General features: G+C 46.8%; 1 protein-coding gene across 1 annotated transcript in view; it reads right to left on the bottom strand.

The window, feature by feature from the left end:
* The window catches only part of IL21R (interleukin 21 receptor), a 31,824-nt gene extending 8,669 nt beyond the window's left edge, over window positions 1-23,155 (bottom strand). The window contains exons 1-3 of the mRNA XM_060123585.1: window positions 22,690-23,155; window positions 5,364-5,427; window positions 2,491-2,593 (exon numbers count right to left, since the gene is read on the bottom strand). Coding sequence (XP_059979568.1) covers window positions 2,491-2,593; window positions 5,364-5,412 — 152 coding nt within the window. The 5' untranslated portion in view covers window positions 5,413-5,427; window positions 22,690-23,155. The remainder of the gene's footprint in view (window positions 1-2,490; window positions 2,594-5,363; window positions 5,428-22,689) is intronic.
* Between the last annotated feature and the right edge of the window lie 2,104 nt (window positions 23,156-25,259).

The raw sequence follows: 25,259 nt of genomic DNA, 5'->3' as shown, positions 1-25,259 counted from the left end.
AACAGTGGGTTTTGAAGTATGTATAGGAGTTCACCAGATATTTATTTCCCTACCTACATCTTCAGGCTGTGAACATGACCACCCTTGAAGGCTAATATGGATGTGTGGACTCTGTTATTTGCTAAATATTTGCTGGAATAGAAACTTCTGCTGAATAAAGTCTCTCTAAACCTCTTGCACAGCAGTTAGGAGAATCTTTAAAAACTGCCTGTCACCCCCATGCCTAAAACCCTCGGGTGGCTTCTCATCACCCACACAATAAAAGCTGGCCCTGGGCTTCCCTGGTGGCGCAGTGGTTGAGAGTCCGCCTGCTGATGCAGGGGACGCAGGTTCGTGCCCTGGTCTGGGAAGATCCCACATGCCGCGGAGCGGCTGGGCCCGTGAGCCATGGCCGCTGAGCCTGCGCGTCCGGAGCCTGTGCTCCTCAACGGGAGAGGCCACAACAGTGAGAGGCCCGCATACCGGGCGGGGTGGGGAGGGGGAAGCTGGGCCTTGCTTACCTCTCATCTCCTTTGCTTGTTGTTCTCTCTCACACTGGCTCACTCTGCTCTGGCCCCACTGACCTCCTCGCTATTCCTCAGACTCATTAGTCTCTCCCTACCTCAGGACCTTTACACTTGCAGTGCCCTCTGCCTGCACTGCCCTTTCCCCAGCTCACTGGCTGCCTCCTTCCCACCCAGAAAGGCCTGCCCCGACCCTCCTGGCTAAAGCAGACCTTCTCCCCATGTCACTCGCTTTCTACCCAAGGCTCAAGGTTCCTGGACTTTAAAGCACTCATTATTCTCAGGAAGCATCCTGTTGGTTGTTTATGTTTTTCTTGTCTGTCTCCCCAGCCACTCCCCACCTGCAGTAAGTCAGCTCCGGGACCAGCTGGGACCTGGTCTGTCTTAGGCTCTACTGGGCCCCCAGTGCCTGCAAGTGTCTGGCAAGAGCTTAATAAATATGTTCTGAAGAAGTAACTGAATGAACGAATGAATTGGTGATGACAGAATGAAAGCCAGCTGTTCTTTATCCTGAGCAGCACATTGACAAAGACTCTCCTTGACCAGGCTCAATTCAGGCTCCTCAGAACTCTCTCCTCGACGAGGCCCTGACTTTGGGACTCCCAAGCTCGTCTCTGCATTGTCTAATGTTAGCAAGAATCCTGCTAAGTCATTTTAGCCAGAATCTTCCATCCTTGATATCTGATCGAATTCCTCATCCTCCACCACCCCCAGGCGACGTAGGCTCACCCTGGGCTTCCATTAGCAAGAATCCTGTTAAGTCAGTTTAGCTGGAACCCCCCTTACCCCTGATGTTTCCTCTTAGTATTTTTCCATCCATTGACCTGCTCCTTAGCTATAAATTCCTAATTTTCCTTGTTGTATTCGAGTTGAGCCCAAGCTCTCTTCCCCACACCAAAACCCCACGCAGCAGTCCCTACACCCATCATGATGGTCTTTTTTTTTTTTTTTAAGAATCCCTTATATATTCTTTTTTTTTAAATAAATTTATTTACTTATTTATTTTTGGCTGCGTTGGGTCTTCGTTTCTGCGCGCGGGCTTTCTCTAGTTGTGGTGAGGGGGCTCTCTTCATTGCGGTGTGCAGGCTTCTCATCGCAGTGGCTTCTCTTGTTGCGGAGCACAGGCTCTAGGTGCGTAGGCTTCAGTAGTTGTGGCACGTGGACTCAGTAGTTGTGGCTCACGGGCTCTAGAGCGCAGGCTCAGTAATTGTTGCGCACGGGCTTCGTTGCTCCGTGGCATGTGGGATTTTCCCGGACCAGCGCTCGAAACTGTGTCCCCTGCATTGGCAGGCGGATTCTTAACCACTGAGCCACCAGGGAAGCCCGATCATTACGGTCTTGAATAAAGTCTGCCTTACCATTCTTTAACAAGTGCAATGAAAAAGTTTTCTTTAACAGTAGGGACCCATGAATCTTGGAGTCAGACTGCCTGTGTTTGAATCTCAGCTCCACCATTCACTGGCTGTGTGACCTTGGGCAAACTGCATAACCTCTCTGAACCCTAGTGTCCTCGTTTGTTAAATGGGAGTAATAATTGTGAGGATGGGAAGTGATGGTTCATGTGAAGTGTAGCAGGATGCCGGGCATGTATTCAGTGTTCAAAAAAATCATGTGGCAGTCTGGTCATCCTGGGGTCTCAAAACCCCAGTCTGGCCTGTGTGGGCAAGAGAGTATGGTCTTTGGAGCCCTGCTCGCTGGACAAGTCTCGTGAGTCCTGCATGGACATCTGTAAGGTAGGCACAGTGATTCCCAGCTCCCAGTCCCAGATCACGGTCAGTGATTCTCAGCTCATGGTGAAACCAAAAGCTGTTGGTGGAAGGGCTGAGAGAGCCCCCAGAAGTGGCAGCCATTATTTTTATTGCTAAACTACCTGCCAGGCACACAGTAGGTCCAACTCCGTCTGTGGCCTCTGGCAGTCCTGACCACCCCAGCCCTCCAGGGCTACCCTGAACCGCATCCCCGAGGCTGGCGAGGTCTGGCCACTTACCAGGTGAGGGTGAGCGTGCCAGGGTGCGGGGCCCATGTCTTCAGGATGCAGGTGACCGTCTGGATGTAATCGGTGTAGCAGACGAGGTCTGAGCAGCCCCAGGCTGGAGGGTCAAGGGACACAGAGACCTTGGTTGGGGTGGGGGCTGGTCGGGGTCAGCAGAGCTGATCACCCCCTCACCCCCTTGAGGGCTGGAGGATGACGGGAAGCAGGGGTCCCAGAGCCAGGATGAATATGATGACCCTAGGGCCACTAAGATTAAGGCCTGGAGCAAGGGGGTCCTTGCCACCTAAGAATTCTATTTTTGAGCCCCCAAAGTTGCGAGGTTGGCTATGGAGACAAGACTCTCCTAACGAGAAACATCATAAACTAAGCGGGTCCCCACCCAGCGCCCTCCCCACAAGCCCTGTGTCCAGACACCAGGTCAGCATCCCTCCTGGCCGGCCTCCCTCTCAAGGTGGTGTGTCCTGAACTCCCCGGTTGCTGGAGGCATCTGCACATCCTGCGAGAGGGATTCGTGTGGTCAGTGAGAGACCACATGCTCCCTCTGTTCCCCGCAGCTGGTCCAAGACAGGACATGGACCTCGGTGACCTGGCAGTGCTTCGAGGGAGCAAGAAACCTTCAGAAAACTGAGAAGCCCTTGGATACTTTTGCCAAGATGTCTGTATTATCCTACTGCCCAAACCATCACCACCACCACCAACCAAGTGACACAGGTATGGTCCCCCTCAGGCAATTTTATTGCAAGATTTAATACTCTCCCAACTCCATCGTTAATTGCTTTACTTTGTTCTAAAAATGTTTGACAAAATCCAGTTAATAAGTTTTAGTTTAGTTTTGTTTTGTAAGATCAAGTGCCAACGCTGCTATTCCCCCTGCCTCCACCCCCCCACTATTTACCAGAAATTTGTTCCCCTTTTAAATGGATTCATTCTTAGTGGCTTTTTCCTATTTTTCCTTGACTAATGAAGACCCAGGGGTTAGCAGTACATTCCTCCTGGGTCTCCATCTAGGTCAGAAGCTGGATTTGTAGTCAAGAACACTGTCACTGGAAACGTCCTTTACGTCTCCTCCCATCACATTTAACAAATGAGAAAACTGAAGTTCTGAGACTGGGCCACACCTCTTGTCTCGCTCTTGGTCTGGGCTCAGAAGACCCAGGAAAGGCAAAATCTAATCTGTGCTAGTTCTTCACGTCCACACACATGGCGGACGCCGCTAATCGATCATGGCCCTCACTCCCTCGGGTGTGGCCTCAGACTCCTTCTCAACACAGCTGAGCGGCCCCAGACGGCCACTACCAAGGGATCTGGGATGTGGAAAGGAATCCTGTTGGAGGAGGAAGTCTCCCTCGGGGAGGAGCACGGGGCCTGTCGGTGGACACAGAGCGGCCCGTTCAGATACTTTGCGGAGAAAAGAGGACTGACTTGGGTAGGACCAAAACCCAGGTGGCTGTGTCCTCTCTGAGCTCATCGTATCCTAGTCGTTCTCTTTCAGGGCCCAGAACTTGGAGGGGAGCTGCCTTTCCTAGGTAGACTCAAGGCCACCAAGGGACAGGGTTTGTCCCGAACTTGTAATGAAACATTGGAGAGGGGACAGTAGTCCCTGAACTAGTGTGGAGGCGGCATCAGGGACCAGAGGGAGTAGAAACCCTGTCACCGGTCACTACCCTGAGCCCTGCGCAGAGAGCCCCCGGGCCACCCCCCACCCCGCCCAGGGCTATCACAGCGTGTGGGAGGCAGTGGGAGCCGTGAAAAGTGCACACGTGGCTCCCAAGTGCTCTGAGTCGCTATTTGTAAGCTGCAGACACTGGCCCCTCGGACGGGGTGGGGAGGTATTTAGATGATATCACGCCAGTGCAGCCCAGGCGGCCTGCGTGGGGCACTCACCCAATAAAAGCAGTTAAGACCACGGGGATCAGGCAGATTTGGGAACCCCTCCCAGCTCTGCCACTGCCCGGCTGTGTGGCCGTGGACCTGCTTCTCACCCTCTCTGAGCCTCACAGGCTGTCGGCAGAAGGGAATGAGGATGCTCGGCCCCCGGGACACAGCAGGGGCTTGTTATTTGTGCTCATGGGGTGGGGAGAGGCAGCAGGTGACCCAAAGGCCCTTTAGAGGCTAGGACAGGATTCTGACCACTCAGAAAGGGAAAATAAAGGAGACTGACATCTGTTTCCTGATGGAGCTATTTGAGGCTTTGGGTCTTTCGGTAAAAACCGGCGTGAAATGCTTATGAGTCAGCACAGCGGCGGCTGAGGGCACCCCTGTCCCCAGGCCAGCTCCCATTCGAGCCTGTGTGCTGTGTCCCACCTCCTCTGGGAAGGCTTCCTGGATCTCTCAGCCCTGACTGCGCCCCCAAGTCTAACACCTGGCCTTTCCCTGCTCGGGTCTCGAACATCTCTCCCTCTGACTGCAACATCTCCTGCTCCTCCGGGGCTTCCTTCTAAGGCTTTGGCTGCTTTTGTCTCCACAGCCACTCTCCCCACCCAGGGAATATGTGTGCTGGCAGTGGATCCAGTGATTGTTGAGAAACATCTCCTAGGAGATGAGGAGAAACTGTGGTTAGATCACAGGCAGGACTTCCTCACGCTGAGAACTGGGAGCCAGCCAAGGCAGAGAGAAGAAGGATGAAGTCCCTCATCCTCCCGCCCCGCTTCCCTGGCCAGCGAGACGTGGAGACCGGGACTCACTTCTGGACAGTGGAGCTCTCTGGTGGGATGGGCTCTAGCTAATGCAGAGATGGCTACTGGACTTGCACCGGCCGCAAGTGGACAGATGCCACAGACTCTGACCCTGTGGCCTCTACCCTGCCCTGGAGCCCACAAGGCCAGCCCGGCCGCTCTCCACCCGCATACCACGGGGCAACTACTTACCCCCCTGGAGCATCAGCAGGAGCAGAGGGGCAGCCCAGCCGCAGAGCATGCTGCCCGCCGGAGCCTGGAAGAGACACACAGGGAGAGGGTGGACCTGGGGTCTGGGGACCAAGGGGCCCTGAACATCCTCCCTCTGGTCCCCATCCCTCCTTTGGAAGACTTGCCTCAGTTTCTTGGATTTGCTTCTGAGAAACAAGAGTTTGAGGAGCCCGTGGCTGCCCCCAAGGATTCCTGTCCCTTAGAAGTGGCTTCTTTGCCCCCTGGATCCCTCCCCGCTTCTCCCCGCTTCTGCCTGGGCCCCCAGCACCATCACAAATGAGGGGGATGAAAAGGGGGAAGAGCTCGCTGTTGGTCCCCCCCTGCTCAGCCTGTTGATGTAGCACGACGTGCGCACGTTTATCCATCTAGATAAGAAAGAGGGAGGCAGGGAGGGGAAAGGGGCTTGGAAAGTGGTATTTGACGGGCAGAGATCGTGAGTCCTCTTTCTTACAAAACCCCCATGTTGATGTTAGCCCAATTAATTGGCTTCTTAATGAGTAGCAAATCCAAGATTAGCCCACAAAGGAGACAGTGCCTGCATACCTAAGATAAGTTTAGCCCAATAGCGAGGGTTCCTACCCAAATACAGAGCTCCCCCGGGTTAGCCCACCAGCAAGCACGGGGGAACCCAGCTTGACCACACGAAGGTGCCCTGGACACCCTGATCTGCATGAGATGGAGAAGAGACCTCTTTGGAGACCAGAGCCAGCCTGTCCAGGAAGAGTGGACTTTGGTACCTTGGGCAGAAGAACAACCTACCAGGCTGGCAATGCCAGGCTCTTGCTGGTACTTTGTCCATTGCACCCCCAGCTCTGTGTCTACTTGGGGAGGTACCAGCCAGAAGCCAGTGGGTCCCAAGAACCCTACCTAGATAGATCCCATGGACAGGTGTGTAGCTGGAACAGGAGCCCAGAGGGCTGACCCGTGCAGGGACCAGGTCACACACATGGCTTCTTCCGGACACCATCCCTGAACCCGGCTTCCCCCAGAGCCTACTCTGGCCCCACTGGGAGCTTCCTCTGAGCTCCCAAACAGGTCACCAGGCAGGCAGTGGTGCAGGGCACGGAGAGGTTCAGCTGTGTGGCTCTCGGCTGGTCACTTCCCCTCCCTGAGCCTTAGAAGTAAAGATGGTAAAGCCTGCTTCCAGGATTCTGGTGAGGATTCAAAGCCTCCATTTATAGAATCACTGGGCCCCTGGCCCAGCCCCTGGCACACAAACACTCAAGAAACAGTGATGGATACAGGCTTTTAAAGCATCAGAATGGACAGACTCCCTGAGTGATCTACCCAAGAGGTCCCCAAATGTCTCATTTTCCAAAAGTTGGCCATATTTGTAGATCATGTGTACTATTATTTATTTAATATATTTTCTATAAACAGACCCTATTAAAAATTTAAATCCAACTTCAACCTAAGCAATAATGCACATAGTTGTGTATTTTTTCCCCATAGCTGTGTATCATTCCCCAGTCAATGATTGTAAAGCATTTGAAACAGTGCCTGGCATATAGCAGATGTTATATAAGTGTTTCTTAAACAAAGCAATCAACTTACCATAAAACAAAATGCAGTGAAATGTAAAAACTAAATACAAGGAAAACAAAAGACAATAATTGAATTTTAGTGAGATACTATTCCCTGCTTAAGACTCTGATGGGGCTTCCCTGGTGGCTCAGTGGTTAAGAATCTGCCTGCCAATGCAGGGGACACTGGTTCAAGCCCTGGTTCGGGAAGATCCCACGTGCTGCGGAGCAACTAAGCCCGTGTGCCACAACTACTGAGCCCGCATGCCACAACTACTGAAGCCCGTGCGCCTAGAGCCTGTGCTCCGCAACAAGAGAAGCCACTGCAATGAGAAGCCCGCGCACCGCAACGAAGAGTAGCCCCCCTTGCCACAACTAGAGAAAGCCCGCACACAGCAACGAAGACCCAATGCAGCCAAAAATAAATAAATAAATTTATTTAAAAAAAAAAGACTCTGATGAGTTGGAGATCTAGTTTGCCTTTGTTTAAAAAGGGAGATTAAAGAGTATTAGAGAGGTGTTGAAGACATACTAGCATCAAGCTGAGATTCTCACCCCCTCCCTCATCAGAGGATAGAAAGAAATTTGAAAAAGGTCTCACTCTCTCACTAGGGGGTCCAGGGATATTTAACACCATCTTAAACAAGCCACTCAATTCTGGGAAACATCAGCCTTGAATGATGACGTCTTCTCCTGTTTCCACAGCACCAAGTAGGAACACCTCCCGGTCCCACTACCCTCCCTGCCCTGAATCCACTCCTTATGGGGCTTCCCACTCAGCTGACTCCTGAGGGCAACAGCAACTTACTCCCCACATGCACCCAGACCAGCAGGTGTGCTTCCTGAGTGAAGGACAGAGGGTGCCTTGCAGCCTCCTACACAGCAGTGAAGAACACCTGGCTTGGAGTCTGCCAGGTGCAAGCTGTGTGACCTTGGGCAAGTTCCTGACCTCTCTGATTCTCTGTTTTCTTATCTTTGTTGTAGGCACTAAATGCATTATTGCATGTGAAGCATTCCAGCGCAGTCCTGGATGGGATGGAGCCCTAAATTGGTGCTTATCCACCAGGCTCCAGTGCCTAGAAATGATTTCTGAGATTGTGGTCCTTCAGACTAAAAGTTGGCCAAATTTCAGGAGAGTCTGGGGATGTGGAGAAGATTGGGGGGAGGAAGTCAAACGGAAGCAGGTACTATGGAGAATGCAAAGTGCTTAACTTCACAGTCAACAGAGAAATGCAAATGAAAACCACAATAACATGCCATTTAAATTTTATCAGATTAGTAAAAACTAAAGGTCTGACAACATCACATGTTGCTGAGGACACAACGTAATGGGAACTCTCATTTACAGCTAGTAGAGATGTAAATTAATACAACTAGTCTGGAAAATAGTTTGGCATGGTCTAATAAACTTGAACAAGAGTTTACCCTAAGACCCAGCAATTCCCCTGTGAGGTATACTACCAAGGAAACACTGGCATGTGTGCACAAGAAGCACAGGCAGGAATGTTTATAGTGGCATTGATTTTAATATTGAAAAACTGGAAACAATCTAAATATACATAAGCAAGAGAATGGAAAGATAAACTATGGTGTAATCACTCAATGTGAAAATGAATCATAGCTTCACACAACAAAGCAAATGACTCTTACAGAAAAGCAACAACAACAACCAAAAAACCAACCAAAAAATCCACGAAGCAAATGACTCTTTCTGAAGCAAAAGAAAGATTAGAAAAGAGCACAGGCATAATAACACCATCTGTGTCACACTTAACACCATGTAAAGCAGCTCTATATATTGTTTGGGTGAATATACATGTGTTCTGAATATAAAGAGAAATCCAAGGGAATGAAAAACATCAAATCCTGAATAGCGTAGATAAGGAGGGGATGTGATGAAGTGAGGGTCTCCAGGGGTCTCAACAGTTTGGTAAAACTGAGTGAAGCTACCATGGGTGTTGATTATGTTTTTCTTTATACCTTTTTGTATGTCCAAACTATTTCATAACATTTTAAACGTAAGTGAATCTTGGATTTGTAAAATAAAATGTGAAGGGGGACTTTCACTTCTGGCCATGATGGAGCTGGTATCTGAGTAACCCTCTTACTAAGAACAACTACAAGAGGAGAAAAAAAGACCACTAGAAAGCATGAGAAAGCAACCAAGTTAGACAGTACTTGAGAGGCCAGGGTGCCAGAGAGAAGGAAAATGTGTTGAAATTCTGCATGCAATGTCCCCTCAAATAATTTGCCAAGTCACTGCAGATGAGTTACATTCCAGGAAACCTAGCAGAAAGCATCTGGTAACAGGCTAAAACGCTAAGAAGAGATTTTGTCAGTTTCACAATGCTAAGGAAAGAATCAGAGTCTAAGAAAAATGGGCCCTGATAAATACCCAGTTATTCAGGAAAGGCTATGCCTTGGGAATAAGAAAAATCAGAAATAGTTCAGTCTTCACTGCATCAAGATGATCTGCCTATATGCCATATGTCTGCTAGAAAAAAAAATTAAAACCTATCTGGAAAAACTTAGCTTAATCTAAAGCCTCCATACTTCCCATACACAATGTCCAGCATTGAATTAACTTGATAAGACAAACTAGAAAACAGTACCAAATGACCAAAAGCCAAGAAGATAAAACCAAAGCAAAACCAGAAACAGACCCATACGTGATTCAGAAAATGGCCTTATGAGACAGGATTTAAAATAACTATGATCAGTATGTTCAAGGATTCCACCAGAAATATGGCATCTATTTACAAGTAGAAACTCTAGAGCTGAAAAATGCAATAATTGAAATTTATAAGAACTTAATAGATGGATAAAGGAACAGATTAGAAAATCAGAAGATAGGATTGGTGAACTGAAAGATTGGTAGAAAATGAAGATTGAAGCACGCAGAGAAAAAATGTTTAAAAATACAGAAAAGAGCAAAAGAGACACATGAGACCTTGTGAAAAGGTCTAACATAAATGTATTTGGAGTCAAGAAAAAGAGGAGAGAGGATAACTCAGAAGCAATAATAGAGACACTGGTTAAGAATTTTTCAAAACTAACAAGAAACCTTAAGCTACAGATTCTAGTTCTACAACCACCCCTCCCCCGCCACCCCAAAACAAATACAAAGAAAACCACATCTAGGCACATCATAGAAAAACTGTCTTAAAAATTAAAGACAAAGATATACTTAAAATCCAACTTAGAATGTTATATCCAGCAAAAATATCATTAGAAAAAGTAGGGAAGCTCAATACGATAAAGGAATCTACTAAAATCCCACAGTTGATATCATACTTAATGATGAAAAATTGAAAGCTTTCCCTCTAAGATCAGAAACAAGACAAGGATGTCCACTCTCATGACTTTTATTAAACAAGGATGTCCACTCTCATTGTACTGAACGCCTTGGTTCTAGCCAAGGCAGTTAGGCAAGAAAAAGAAATAAAAGGCATCCAGAATGGAAAGAAAGAAGTAAAGTATTTCTGTTTGCAGATGATATGATCTCGTATATACAGCATCCTAAAGAATCCACACCAAGAAAATAAAATGAAACAAAGCAAACAACCAAACAAAAACTATTAGGACTAATTAGTGAATTTAGCAGGATTACAGGATACAAGATCAATATACAAAATCAACTGTATTTTAATAAACTAGGAATGAACAATCTGAAAATAAAATTTTAAAAGTGATTTCATTTACAATAACATCAAAAAGAATAAAATAGAAATTTAACTAAAGGAGTGCTAGACTGGTACACTAAAAACTATTGTACAAAACATTGTTGAAAGAATAATGGAAGATCTAAATAAATGGAAGGATATCCCATGTTTATGGATTGGAAGACTTAATATTGCTAAGATAACTCCCCCCAAATAATCTACAGAGTCAAAGTAATCCCTATCAAAATCCCAGCTGGCTCTTTTGCAGAAATTGACAAGCTGATCCTAAAATTCATATGGAGATATAAGTGGCCAGAATAAACAAAATGATCTTGAAAAAGATGAACAAAGTTAGAGGACTCAGACTTCTCAATTTCAAAGCTTACTACAAAGCTACATTAATCTACACAGGGTGGTACTGGCTTTTTTATACACATATAGATCAATGGAATAAAACTGAGAGTCCAGAAAAAAGGTCATACATTTACATTCAATCGATGTTTGACAAGGGTGCCAAGACAATTCACTGGGGGAAAAGAATAGTCTTTAAAATAAATGGTGGGGGGGCTTCCCTGGTGGCGCAGTGGTTGGGAGTCCGCCTGCCGATGCAGGGGACACGGGTTCGTGCCCCGGTCCGGGACGATCTCACATGCCACGGAACAACTGTGCACCACAATTACTGAGCCTGCACTCTAGAGCCCACGCTCCACAACTGCTGAAGCCTGTGCGCCACAACTACTGAGTCCATACGCCGCAACTACTGAGCCCGCATGCTGCAACTACTGAAGCCCGCACGCCTAGAGTCTGTGCTCAAGAGAAGCCACCGCAATGAAAAGCCTGCACACCACAACGAAGAGTAGCCCCCACTCGCCGAAACTAGAGAAAGTCTGCGCACAGCAACGAAGACCCAACGCAGCCAAAAATAAAATAAAATAATTTAAAAATTAAAATAAATAAAATAAAATAAATGGTGCTCATACAACTGGGTATCCACATGAAATAGAATGAAACTGGACTCCTATTTCACACCATATACAAAAATCAACTCAAAACGGATCAAAGGCCCAGTACGAAGAGGAAGAAGTATTAAACTCTTAAAATAAAATACAGGTGTAAAACTTCAGAACCTTGTATTAGACAGTAGTTTCTTGGACATGAAACCAAAAGCACAAGCAACCAAAGGAAAACGGATATATTGAACTATTTCAAATTTTAAAACTTTTGTGCTTCAAAAGACACTATCAAGAAAGTGAAAAGACAATATAAAGAATGGGAAAAATATTTGCAAACCATATATTTGTTAGTGTTCAGAATACATAAAGAACCCTCAAGATCTAAAAGACAACCCAATTTTAAACTGTGCAAAAGATCTGAATAGACATTTTTCCAATGAGATATACTAGTGACCAATAAACACATGAAAAGATGCTTATCATCATTAGTCATTAGGGAAATGCAAATAAGGACCATGGAGTGACACCACCTCACACCCACTATTTTTAAAAATGGAAAATAAAAAATGTGGGTGAGGGTATAAGGGTGGAACCCTTATACATTGCTGACGGGAATGTAAAATGGTGCAGCCACTATGCAAAACAGTTTTACAGTTTCTCAAAAAGTTAATATAGTATGACCAAGCAATTTGACTCCTAGGTATACAGCGAAAAGAATTGAAAACATATGTTCACAAAAAGACCCTTCTACACAAATGTTCATAGCAGCATTACCTATAATAACTCTAAACTGGAAGCAACTCAAAGGTTCATTAGCTGATGAATAGACAAAATGTAGACTATGCATACAATGGAATATTATTCCACCATAAAAATGAATCAATTACTGATACATGCTGCAACATGGATGAACCTTGAAAATTTATCCAAAGTAAAGAAGCCAGACACAGAAAGGCACATATTGTGTGATTCTGTTTATATGAAGTGTCCAGAACAGGCAAATCCATAGACAGTTAGTAGATTAGTGGTTGTCAAGGGCTAGAGCTTTGGAGGGAGGGGGAATAGGAAGTGACTGCTAATGGGTATAGGATATTTTTGGAGCAATAAAAGTGTTCTGTAGTTAGATAGTAGTGATGATTGCACAAATTTATAAGTATACTAAAAACTACTTAATTGTATACCTCAAAAGAGTGAATTTTATGGTATGTGAATTAGATCTTAATTACAATTTTTTTTAAATGAAGGCAAAATAAATCTTTATTTTTTATACCAAAAAAAAAAAAGCTGAGAGGATTTGTCACCTGTAGACCTGCATCAAAAGACATATTAAAGTGAATTTTGGGGGCAAAAGGAAAATAATCTCAGATGGGAAGCAATTTACTGTAGGAAGGAATGAAGAGCAATAGAATATTATAAATATAAATAATATTGATTGCTGAAAATAATAATGATCATATCTTATGAAGTTTAAACAATATGCAGAATTAAAATACATTACCATGATACCCCAAAGATAAGAAGGGGTGAATAAAGTTAAAGGTCACTGTATTGTCTGGGAAGTGATAAGAATACTAATATAGAGTTAGACTCCAAAAGAAAAAATCAATTACGCATGCTGTAATCGCTAAGAAAAACACTAAAAGAGTTACAAAAGAAAATATAACAAACTAATAGACAGGAAACAGAGATTAATAATTTTTAAAACTTTATTCATCTAAGAAATGGAACAAAGAAGGAAAAGGAACAAAGAATAGATAGGACAAAAGGAAAACAAATAGTAAGAAGTTACACTTAATCCCAAACACCTCAGTATTTTTATTAAATGTATGAACTAATCACTGAAATTAAAGACGTAACCTTGAAACCAACACTTTGCATTAAAATAAAGTGAAATTATAGTTTAATCTCATAAATATACTTACAAAAATTGTAAACAAAATATTAACAAATCAAATCTGATGATATATACAGAAGTAAATTATATAGCCTTATCACATGAGGTTTATTCCAAGAATACAAGGGTAGTTTGACATTTGAAAGTCAGTGATCTATTTCACCACATAAACAGAATAAAGAAGAAATTTTATACGATAATTTAATAATTTTAATACGACATTTAATAATTTGCAACACTCATTCATGATTTTTAAAACAGTCTCAGGAAACCAGGAATAGAAGGAGCGCTCTTAATCTGATAGGGAGCACACACGCATGTGCACACGTGCACACACACACTACATACAACTAACATCCCTAATGGTCAAATATTGAACACTTTATCCTCTAGGGCAGGACAAAGGTAAGAATGTCTTGTACTGGAGGTCCTAGTCAATGCAATAAGGCAAGAAAAATAAATAAATTTATAAATATTAGAAAACTATAAGGATTGGAATGATATTATCTTTAAAAGTCCAGATACTTAACAGATAAACTGTTAGATAATAACTGTTAAACAAGGGCACTGAATTTGAGACTAATATAAAAAATATATTTCTAAAGATCAACAAAGTTGACAAACCTTTAGCTAGACTAAGAAAGAGAAGATTCAAATAACTAAAATCAGAAAAGAAAGATGAGACATTACAACTGATGCCACAGAAGTAAAATTGATTATAAGATACAACTATGAATAATCATACAGCAACAAATTTGATAATGTAGAAGAAATGGATAAATTCCTAAAAACCTGCCAAGACTGAATTATGAAGAAATAAGTAGGCTCTAAATAGACTGCAAAAGCAACAAAAGCAAAGATAGGGAAGTGGGACTACATCATAGTAAAAAGCTTCTGCATTGCAAAGAAAACCATCAACAACATGAAAAGGCAACCTACTGAATGGGAGAAAATATTTGAAAATTATATATCAGATAAGGGACTAATATGCCAAATATATAAAGAGCTCATACAATCTGATTTTAAAATGAGCAGAAGATCTGAATAGACATTTTTCCAAGGAGAACATGCAGACGGACAATAGGTACATGAAAAACACGCTCAACATCATTAATCATCAGGGAAATGCAAATCAAAATCACAATGAGATTTCACCTGACACTTGTTAGAATGGCTATTATCAAAAAGACAAGAAATAACTAGTATTGGTAAGGATACGAAGAAAAGGGACCACTTGTGCACTGTTGGTGGAAATGTATTTGGTGCAGCCACTATGGAAAACAGTATGGAGGTCCCCCAAAAGATTAAAAATAGGACTACCACATGATCCAGAAATTCCATTTCTGGGTATATACCCAAAGGAAATGAAATCAGTATCTCAAAAATATATCTGCACCTCTATGTTCATTACTGTATTATTTACAATTATCAAGATATGGAAACAGCCTAAGTGTCCTTCAATAGATGAATGGGTGAAGATGATGTGGAATATACATACAATGGAATATTATTCAGCCATGAAAAATAATGAAATCTTGCCATTTACAACAACATGGATGAACTTCGAGGGTATTATGCTAAGGGAAATAAGCCAGACAGAGAAAGATAAACACTGTATGATCTCTCTTATATGTAGAATCCAAAAATAATAATAATAAATAAGTTCATAGATACAGAGAACAAGTTGATGGTTGCCAGAAGAAAGGAGTGGGAGGTGGGAGGAGTAGGTGAAGGGGGTCAAAAGGTAAAAAGAAAAAAAAATGTGGTGCATTACTGAGCAAAAACAACAACAAAAAAGCAGCAAAAAAAATTTTTTTAATGTGTGTACTTGCAATGAGAGTCTTGTTCAGTGTAGTTAAATTTCATGAACAGACTATTACTCCATAAATCATAATGTTACACCAACACTGAGTATTGCATTTATTCTAGCTTTGCCCATGTCTTTTCATTCAAAGAGTATGTCAAAAGTACACAAAAACATGTTTTCAGCAATTTTATAAAGACTGAGTAATGCTGCAGAAACTAAAATATATTGCAACTTGAATACAATGCATTTTCTCTAAAAGCAATGACACAGCTTATTAAAATACTCACTTTGAACTTTATAACACCATCACTGAAACTAGGGAGAATTTTAAATCATAAAATAAACTATCAATTATAGAGAGGATATTAATTTTACATAGCAATGTATGATTCTGACAAATTTACCTTTACAAAGTAGAATGTAAATTAAGTAACTTTGTAGAAATCAACTGATACGTGATTCAGTATCAACATTCATATGTTGATACTGAATACTAATACTAATTTTGACCTCTATTTTAAGAAGAACCAACTTTGTTTCATTTTAAAAAGTCATAAGCCACACTGCAAAATTTATGGACTATTTTCCTTATTTAAAAAAAATTTTTTTAAGTATGGAGAAGTAAAATATGTGGGAAACAAATCATACCTCTTGTGTCCTGGTATCTTCCCAGATGGCTTATCAAAAGGGGAATAAATACTTGCACAATTACCTTGTGCATAAGTCTAAAATCTACAAAAATATGCATCAGGCAATAATAGATTAATATACTGAGGTGTCAGATAAATTGCCAAATGTTGATGAAGATAGCTTGATTGATGGAGTAAACTACCTTCATTAAATTGGGGTACGTTTTATTGTTCTCAAAAAAGGAGACAATAATAGGTCACACTGTAATTCCATTTTTTTCTCCAGTGGAAGTACCTTTTGAATTTAGAAATTTTTTCACTTATAAAAGACACAAACAGGGCTTCCCTGGTGGCTCAGTGGTTGAGAGTCCACCTGCCGATGCAGGGGACACGGGTTCGTGCCCCGGTCCGCGAAGATCCCACATGCCGCAGAGCGGCCGGGCCCGTGAGCCATGGCCGCTGAGCCTGCGCATCCGGAGCCTGTGCTCTGCAGCGGGAGAGGCCACAACAGTGAGAGGCCCGCGAACCGCAAAAAAAAAAAAAAAGACACAAACAAAAAGACAAATTGAAAAACAAGAATGGAAAAGAAACTGAAATGGGAGATTATATCTATATCTGTTATAGTTTCCTTCATATAATTATATATTTTATATAATTGTATATAAATATATAATATGTTAAACTATGTATATAATTATATACAACATATATAGAAAGAACTCCTACAAAACAATTATAAATAAATAACCCAGAACTCAATTTGTTTTTAAATGGACAAAAAGCTTAAGCAGACACTTCCTAAAAGAGGACATCCAAACAGCCAACAAGCATGTTAAAAAGGCTTAAAATCATTACTTATCAAAGAAATGCAAATTTATATCCCAATATGATAGCACTACACATCAGCCCAGAATGACTAAAATGAAAAACAAATTTCCCAGTGCTAAAAAGGATATGAACTAATCAAAACTCTCAATCTCTACTCTAGTTTCTCTGAGGAGTGTAAATTGGTACAACCACTTTGGAAAACTTCTGCTGAACAGGAGACCCAACAATTCCATTTCTAGATTATGCACCAAAGAGCAAAACGTACATGTACATAAGCAGACGTGTACTGGAGTGCCCACAGCAGCATTATTTACCTCCCCAAACTGGAAAGAACCCAAGTTCTTGGTTCCCCTGTATCTTCTTTCGCTCACTGATGATTCAGGAATGGGACTCATTCAGATCCTTAAGCCGGTCATCGTTTCCAATGTGACCCAGGTGGGGACTGGGGTTTGAAAGTGAACGGTGAGGGGTGTGGTAAAATTAAAATGGCCCGTTTTCCATAGGGACCAAGAAGACATGAGGTTGTTGAAGAGGGACTCCCCAGCGGTGCCAGAAACAAGACCCAACAGGTCACCAGAAGGGGAAGTGTCAAGACTGAGGGACTTCCCGAGAGGGAACACAGAAGAAAGGGCTCCTAGTTTGTCCCTGGTCTCCAAGGACTTCTGCTCACCTGCCCTCCTCCTGCCCTCCTCCCTGACCTCCCTGCCTCCAGCTGTGGCCTCTCCAGCCCAGTCCTCATTCCAGCTATGTCTCTCCACGGCTCCCCACTGCCCTTCAGAGAAAGCCCCAAATTCCTCAGCCCAGCATTCAAAACATGTCAGGATCTGCCCCCCAACATTCCCTTTGCCCCTAGTCTTCATCCCGGACTCCAGGTTCTCCAGATCCCCGACATCTGGACATCTTCACAACATCCCCATTCATCCGGTTCTCACACCTTCGCACGTGCTGTTTCAGCCACCGGAACTGTCTGCTTCCCCTGGCTGTCTACCAGCTTCCTACTCAGGCTTCAAAAGCCAGTTCAAATGTCATCTCCTTTGTAACTCTTTGGCCTCTCCAAGGCATGAGTCACTCCTTCCTCTGGGGTCCGTCCTTCCACCAGAGCACACTGCTCATGGTGTTTTTGGCAACATTCTGAGCAATTTCTAGGCGGGAACCACGTGTTGCTTGGTTACTGCTGAATGGCAGTGGCTAACCAGTGCCTGACAAGACAGTAGGTGCTCAAAGCATTTGTTACATGAGTGACTAAACACAAGAAGATGCTTTCCATCGTAATGGATTTTGAAGCTTACCCTCAATGTTGAAACCCATGTAGACTGTACACTCCAAAGATAAATCTTATTCTTTTTGACTCTTCTTTCTTGAATTCAGCGCACTGAGGATCTGTATGCACTTGATAAGCATAAAAGCTCCAGAGCCCCAACATTTTCCCCCACCTCAGGGCCTGTGCACATGCCACTCCTTCTACCTAGAACACTTTCCCCCTCTGCTTCTTTACTTTCTTATCCTCAGGTTTCAGCTACAGTGTTGCCTCCTTAAAGAGGCAACCCTCTCTGTCTAAAATGCGTCTCCCCTGCAGTTCTGGGTGCCACACACCCCTCTTTGTTTGTCTCCTTCTTGGCAACTGTAACATTAGGATTCGTTTAGCAAATGTTCCTGGTTTTGTGTTCATGACCTGTCTCTATCCTGAAGCACAGGCTCCCAGAGGTTGGGAAATTTACCTATTTTGTTCACGCGGCATCCCTAGTGCGGAGAACAGGGCATGGAACATAACAGATACTTAACAAGGAGCTGACGAATGGTGAATGAGTGACAGAGGCTACAAATTGCTGTGTCCAGTCCTACAAGGAGCAAGCCCCAAGGCAGCCCCCAAGAGGTCCTGGTTTCTCCATCCACTTTGTCACTGTCCTCAGGAACTTCCCCCCACCCGGGGCAACACCCTCAGCTCCCAGGGTCTGAGTGACCATGATCGTTGTCATCAGATTAGCAGCAAGAAATTGTCATAGAGGGACGTTGGGTTGCCCAGGGTCACACAGCGAGTTCTTAAAGCGGAGCTCTCAGGCTGGGGAAGAACCAGCCTTGTGGCCCTGGATCCAGAAGGAGGCTCTGCCTCTAACTCCTAATGGGACCTTGGGCTCTTCTTTTCTCTGGGCCTCAGTTTCCTCATTTGTAGAATGGGGGCAGTGGCCCTGGCCTGGCTGAGGGAGCGTAAGGCGGGTGCTGGGCACACTGTAGGTGTGCGAGTATTGCAAGTTGCCTTTTACATAGTTTGGGGAGGGGGGGCGGTGACAAAGGGTGGGTTGGGGGTGTCTGAGGACAGGTGTGCCAAGACCCTGGGATGACAGCTTAGTCAGTAGGAGCTGAACATGAGGGGAAAGGCCTGCCCAGCCTGTCCCACCTCTGAGCCTGTGGAACCTTTTAGTCCGTCTCTCTCTCCCAGCCGGGCCATGAATCCCTGTCCACGCAGCCTCTCCAAGCCTGACTGGCCTTTCCCTGCAGGAACTTCTCCAGCCTGTGCAACCTCCCCCAGCTGAGGCGCATGCCCCACTCCCAGCAAACTCTTCCTTCCTGTGCCATCTCTATTTGCCCTTCACTGTGCTGGGCAACCCCAGCCAGACTGTGCAGCCTCCCTGGGCTCCGGTAGCCACACCTCACCCCAGCCCCATTTCCCCGCCCCCCTGACCAGGAGGGGCTCGCTGTAAGGCAGAGAAAAGAGGATGCTTCAACCAGGGCTGCTTGAGGTCATGAGGGGGGGATGGGGGCTGGGGTGGGGGGCGGGGCTGGCAACCTGCCCTTTATCCCATCCTGGCCCAGCATGCCCCCATCAGCCTGCCCTGGCCCTGGCCCAAGTAGACTGGGGGTTACTGGTTCATACTGGAGAAAGCCTGCAGGCCCCCGTCCCAGGCTACATCATCAAGCCCTCTTGGCACATGAGGAAATAGAGGCCCAGAGAGGCCCAGAGCCTTGCCCAGGGTCACAGAGCGAGGAGCGGCCAGGGCCCGAGCAGGGAGCCAGGCTGGTGCACTTGCCCCACCTCACTCGGGACGATATGAGTGGCCAGATCCTTCCTGGGGGCTGTGAGGACCCGCAGGCCAGGGCCCTTTTGCAGGTGGCCTGGCCATCGGGGGCCCTCAGAGGGACCTCTGCTCACACCCCGAGGAATATTGTCAGGTTGTTTCAGAAGTTCCAAGTTTACTCAGAGCTCTCATTTGAGCTGTCGTAAAAAGTCCCTATGGCCGGGCGCCAGGGCGAGAAGTGGGGGCGGTGCCACCTGTGAGCCATGAAGCGGGGGCTCCTCTCAGCCCCCCTCCCCCTGCCCCTGGGGGCTAGGGTGCCGCAGAAGGCACGGAAGGGGAGAAGCGGGGGCGGAAGGGGCTGTGATGGGGGGGAAGACCCCCCCCGCGAGAAAGTGTTTGTTCCCTTGTCTTCACAGCTTTCTTTCCTCTGCTTGTACATGACTCCCTGGGTGACCCTAGGAATCCCCAGCCCTCTCAGAGCCTCGGCTTCCCCATCTGAGAAAGGGGGGAGTAGAATCATCACAGAATGATCGCTTATTGAGGGCTGAGTATATGCCAGAAGCTACACCAAGTGTCCTGGGTAATAACAAGACGATTATCACCAATGACATTTAAAGTAAAACGCAGTAGCTGCTGTTTCTCGTGAGCCGCTGCTAAGCTCTTTCCCCTCAAAATGGCACTGGCTCTGTCTGTGTACCACCAAATCCCCAGGACCTAGGACAGTGCTCAATAAATACACATCGAATAAAACCTCACAGCAAACCGAGATAGGCATTCTTATTTCCATATAACAGATAAGGAAACCAAAGTTTCAGAGAGGTTAAGTGACTCACTCCAGGTCACACAGGGACTACGTGATGGAGATGGTACTCGAACCTAGGTCTGACTGTTTTCAAAGCCCCAAATCACAATCGGTAGTGTGGTGATGAGCCAGATCCAGGGCTCCCCAGCTGACTGTGGAGACCTCCCAGCTGTGTGGAGAAGTTGAGCCATCATTCTGGCCTGTCAGGGTTCTCAAGGCACTGGCTCCCCTCGCTGGGAGGAAGGATGCCCTTTCTTCCTTCCTTCCTTTCATTCATTTATTCATCAGGCCCCAGGGTGGTCCTGATGCTGTGGAGAAGCTGGTCCCTCCCAAAGTTTCTGGTGGCCTGCTTTACTTGTTCTATCTTCTCTTAAACTGGGCCCCTCCTCCAGCAAGCCCCCTTCCTCTGCCTATAAGCCCCTTTGGGCTCCAGTCCCCACCTCCAACCCCTTTCCCTTCCTTGATGGGCAGGCGGGAGCCTGCAGCATCTGGGGCACATCCTTTGTCTTGTTCACCTGCCTCTCCTGGCCCAGGGTCTTGGCCACGTCCTAACATAAGGGCTCTTAGTTTCCTCCACTGCGGGGATGTGAGTATCCAGACTCCCTGCCAGTTGTGGGGCAGACAAGACTAGGGCTTCTGCTGAACCCACCATGGGGAACAGGTGATCGGGGCTCCCGCTCTGGGGTCTGCCCAGCCCCCTTGATCCAATGCCCCTCTCAGAAGGTGCCCCAGGACTATGACTCTTGCTTTTTTGTTATCCTGTCCAGCAGGTTGCCACCCTGGGGTTCCAAACCCAGCTCTGCATCTTATGGTCACAGCTGACCTGATGCAAGCTTCTCCTCACTGAGGGGCAGTTTCCTCATCTGTGAAATGGGCTGAATGAGGCCACCAGCCTCACCTGGTGTTGTGAAGATGATGGGAGAGCTTCACACGCCTGTTGCATGCTGAGCGCTGGCCCCGGGAGGACCAGAACCCAGGTGGCTGAGGGAGGTGGGACCGACTGCACGTTCCCGAGTGTGTCCCTGCACCTTCCATGGCTCTTAGAAACTGGCCTTTCTCCTCCACAGGCTCCAGCCTCCTCATGATGCAAACTCCCTTCCTGGGCAGGACCCCAGCCAGCAGCTTTGATATTTTCATTCCCTCGAATCCTCACAACCAGCCCTACAAGGACGGAGCTGCCATTCTCCCCATTTCACGGATGAGAGAACCGAGGCTCCACGAGGCTAGAAGAAGCAGAGAAACTTGCCCAAGTTCACCCAGCCAGGAAGCCGCATGGCTGGATTTTGAACCCGCCAGGTTTTCCCCACTCTACCATGTGCTTCTAAAACCCCCGCACTTTCCCCCAGGGGAAAGCAGATGTCCTCCCAGGAGCAGCCCCTGACTTTTTAATGCCCCACCTGCCCTGGGTCCTCTGCATCCTAAGTTCCCCTCCAGGCGTTTACTCACCTGCTCCTCTGCCAGGAGTGTGTCTGCCTGTTTCTTCCTTCCCCTTTTTTTCCCCAAGTCAAAATTCAACCCATCCTTCAAGGCTAAGCCTCCCTGAGTCTCCTCATTCCCCTCTCCTCTGCACACACAGAACAGATTTGCCTCTCAGCATCAGCACATCCGCCGTGTTTTCAGGAGAAAGATGAGGAGATAGCATGTGGAGGGCAGAACCAGCCTCCAAGTCACCTGCCGACCCTGCTACGTACTGGTTGAGTCACCTTGGGAAAATCACTCTACCTCTCAGAACCTGTATTTATCTGTGAAATGGGCACACCAACGCATCTTAAAGGATTTAGATAAAATAAAGGAGATAAAACACAGAACCTGGTACAAAGTCGATGCCTCCCCACTTCCCCAAACAGACCCCGTCACACTCATGCCCACCCCTGCCCGGCTCAGCTGCCCAGAACCATGGTGACTGTCACATCATGTTCAGTCTGGAACCAGCTTTCCCTCCCCAGTCCCTGCCTTTTGGAGGCTGGTTTCCACAACCTCAGGGGGTCATCTCAGCCATGCCTATGCCTCTGCCTCTATGTCCCTGGGGCCTCTTGCAGACCCACAGAGAAGCACATCAGGCAGGTGAACTGTCCCCAGGTGTGATGAGGCCACAGGACCCCTGCACATCTTCCTGGGCAGAGAAGGTACCTCCCCCCCACCCCCCCTCCAGAGCGGTAGCTAGAGGGGAGTTACCTGCTGTCCTACTTCTTTCTCAGAAATCCATTCTCTCTGTGCTTCGGGCAATCCGGTGGGCTCCCAGGGGACGGCAGCTGGGCTTGGCGTGAGGGATGGGGGTCTGGGAGAACAGGCAGGGGACTGGGGTGGGAAGCTGAAACCTGCCCCAAGTCACCGACCAGACAGCACAAGACCTGTCACCCAGACGGACGGCAGCTGGGCTCCGGGCAGGCGGGCCACGCAGAAGCAAAGGCAACCATCAGTCACGTCCCAAGGAGGTCACACACGGACAGAAGACAGAGGTTGCTGGGCAGGGACCGGTCAGCTGCATGGGGGATGGACTGACAGCAGCCAAGGGCCGGCCCGCCAGTCAGACAGGAGAAGCCAAGCAAAGAGGTAGCTGGCCACACAGGCAGACAGACAGACAGCCGTGTGGCTGTCAGTCACGCGCAGGGAGAAGCAGGCAGACAGTCGGACCCCGAGCCCTTCGGTCGCTCAGCAGAGAGACGCCAGTGGGTCCTCCAGAGGCGGTGCCTGCCAGCCCAGCCCCACCGCGTGCTCAGGGTGGGGAGGAAGGGGAGGATGTGGTGAGCAGCTCCCCAGGCGCCGCCCACAGAGCAGCCGGCTCCTCCCCCAGGGAGCGAGAAAGAGGTGGGAGGGGGCCCGGCCCCAGGGCAAGGCCCACTGCTCACCAAAGGTCGCCCGCTAGGAAGACATTTGGGGCCACCGGCGTGACGTTTGCCTCCTGCGGACGGGTGACAAGACCCCCACAGGCCTCACAGTCTTGACCTTTAAGGCGGGCAGGGGGGCGGTGAGCCGCCGCTTCTCCCAGCTGTGGAAACTGAAGCTCCGAGGGGGGAGGAGGTGGCACAGCGAGACCCGCGAGGTCCCCAGGGGTCTCAGCTCAGAGAGAAGCATGAGAACCCAGAGACCTGCCCAAGGTCCCATGGAGAGGCAATGGCCCCTCTTCTGGAGTTTGCACGCTGGCCGGCTTCACTCCTCTCGCTGCCTGCCTAGCCCAGCAGAGGTCTGAGTTCCGGACCCCTTCCCAGACTCCCTGAGCCTTTTCCTTTGAATCCGGCTTCCTGCTGCAATGCTGCAGGGAGCAGGATGCTGTCTCCGTGCCTTTGAGAAGACAATCCCTTGGGCATGTCACATCACCCCTCTGAATGCCTCGCTTTGCCCGTCTGTCAAATGGGGAGACCTAGCCGTTTTACACATGGGAACTCAGGAAGAAAATAGAGAAAAGAAATTCTCAAGAGAATTCTTGTCTTGCTGACAAGCCAAGGGCCCGTGAGAAGGTCAGATGTCTCTTGCAAACATTTATGAAACCTGGGGACAAAATTCAGCAAGTTCACACCCAGCAGCCTCAAAGAGCTGGTGCTATCACAACTACTACTATTAGTATCTTGCATATTTTAGGCACTAGGTGATCTCATTTATTCTACAAACCCTGTGAGGCAAATAAGATTATGACTATTTATGTTACAGTGGGAGAAACCAAGGCTTAGAGGGGTGACATGTCACACTAGCCAAGAAGTGTCAGAGCTGGGATTTGAACCTGGGTCGATCAGATTCCTAAGGCTGTGGAAATGGGCCCAAACACTTCATCCTTGAAATGTTACCAGGGTGGATGGGGGCTGTTTTGTGCTGTTTTAATGACACAGGTTGGCTCAAACACACATGCCATCTCTCCCCAGCTGACTCATTTTTGGGAAATAATTTGCAGCTAAGCCACATGACCGCTCCAGAGAAAAAGAGAAAGCATCTTGTTATTTATTCTTTTTTTTTTTCTTTTTCTAGTTGTTTCTGAGGAACTTGGTACAAATTCCCCTGTGGCCGGTTCAAAAGATGTTTGCCCTAAAGAGATTCTCTTCCTCACAACCAAAATAACTTGTATTCTCTGGAGCACGTTTCTTGAGAGGAAGCCAGCTTTTCTTTGTCTCTTGATCTTCAGGGTGAGTTTTCTGATACCATGGATGAAAGATCAAGAGAAGGAGTAGTTAAAAAAAAAAAAAAGAGCTAATATTTGCTGAAAGCTGATTCTGTGCCAGGGTTTTAAGGACTTTAAAGGTGTATCACCTCACTTAAACCTCAGAATAACAGAGAAGGTAGTTATTATTACCATCATCGACATCATCCCTATTTTACAGATAAGGAAACCAAGGCTCAGAGAGGTTAAGTGACTTGTTCAAGGTCACACAGCTGATGCTGGTGGAGATGAGATTTGAACTCAGTCATTTGGGCTCCTGAGTTTACATTCTTGATCACTGCACTACACTGCTTCTGGATGTATGTTAACCCAGGGATATTCAGTCCCTCTTCCCACCCTCCCTCCCAGCTGCCTGCCTTCCACCCATCCATTCACCCACCCACCCCCTCTTGCATTCTTCTACCCATGCACCCACGCAGCCCAACCCACCCATTCTCTCCTTCCGGCCTTCTACCCGCCGACATTGAACATGCCCTTGGCTAGGTACTGGGGACATTCTCCAGAAATACACAAGAGTGGTGGCCCTCATGGAGCCTGTATTCTGGTGGGGAGAGACAGACAAAAAGAAGTAATGGACAAACTAAATGCAAATTAT

Source organism: Lagenorhynchus albirostris, chromosome 15 (genome assembly GCF_949774975.1).
Source record: "Lagenorhynchus albirostris chromosome 15, mLagAlb1.1, whole genome shotgun sequence".
NCBI lineage: Eukaryota > Metazoa > Chordata > Mammalia > Artiodactyla > Delphinidae > Lagenorhynchus > Lagenorhynchus albirostris.
This window is presented reverse-complemented; position numbering and strand designations above follow the sequence as displayed.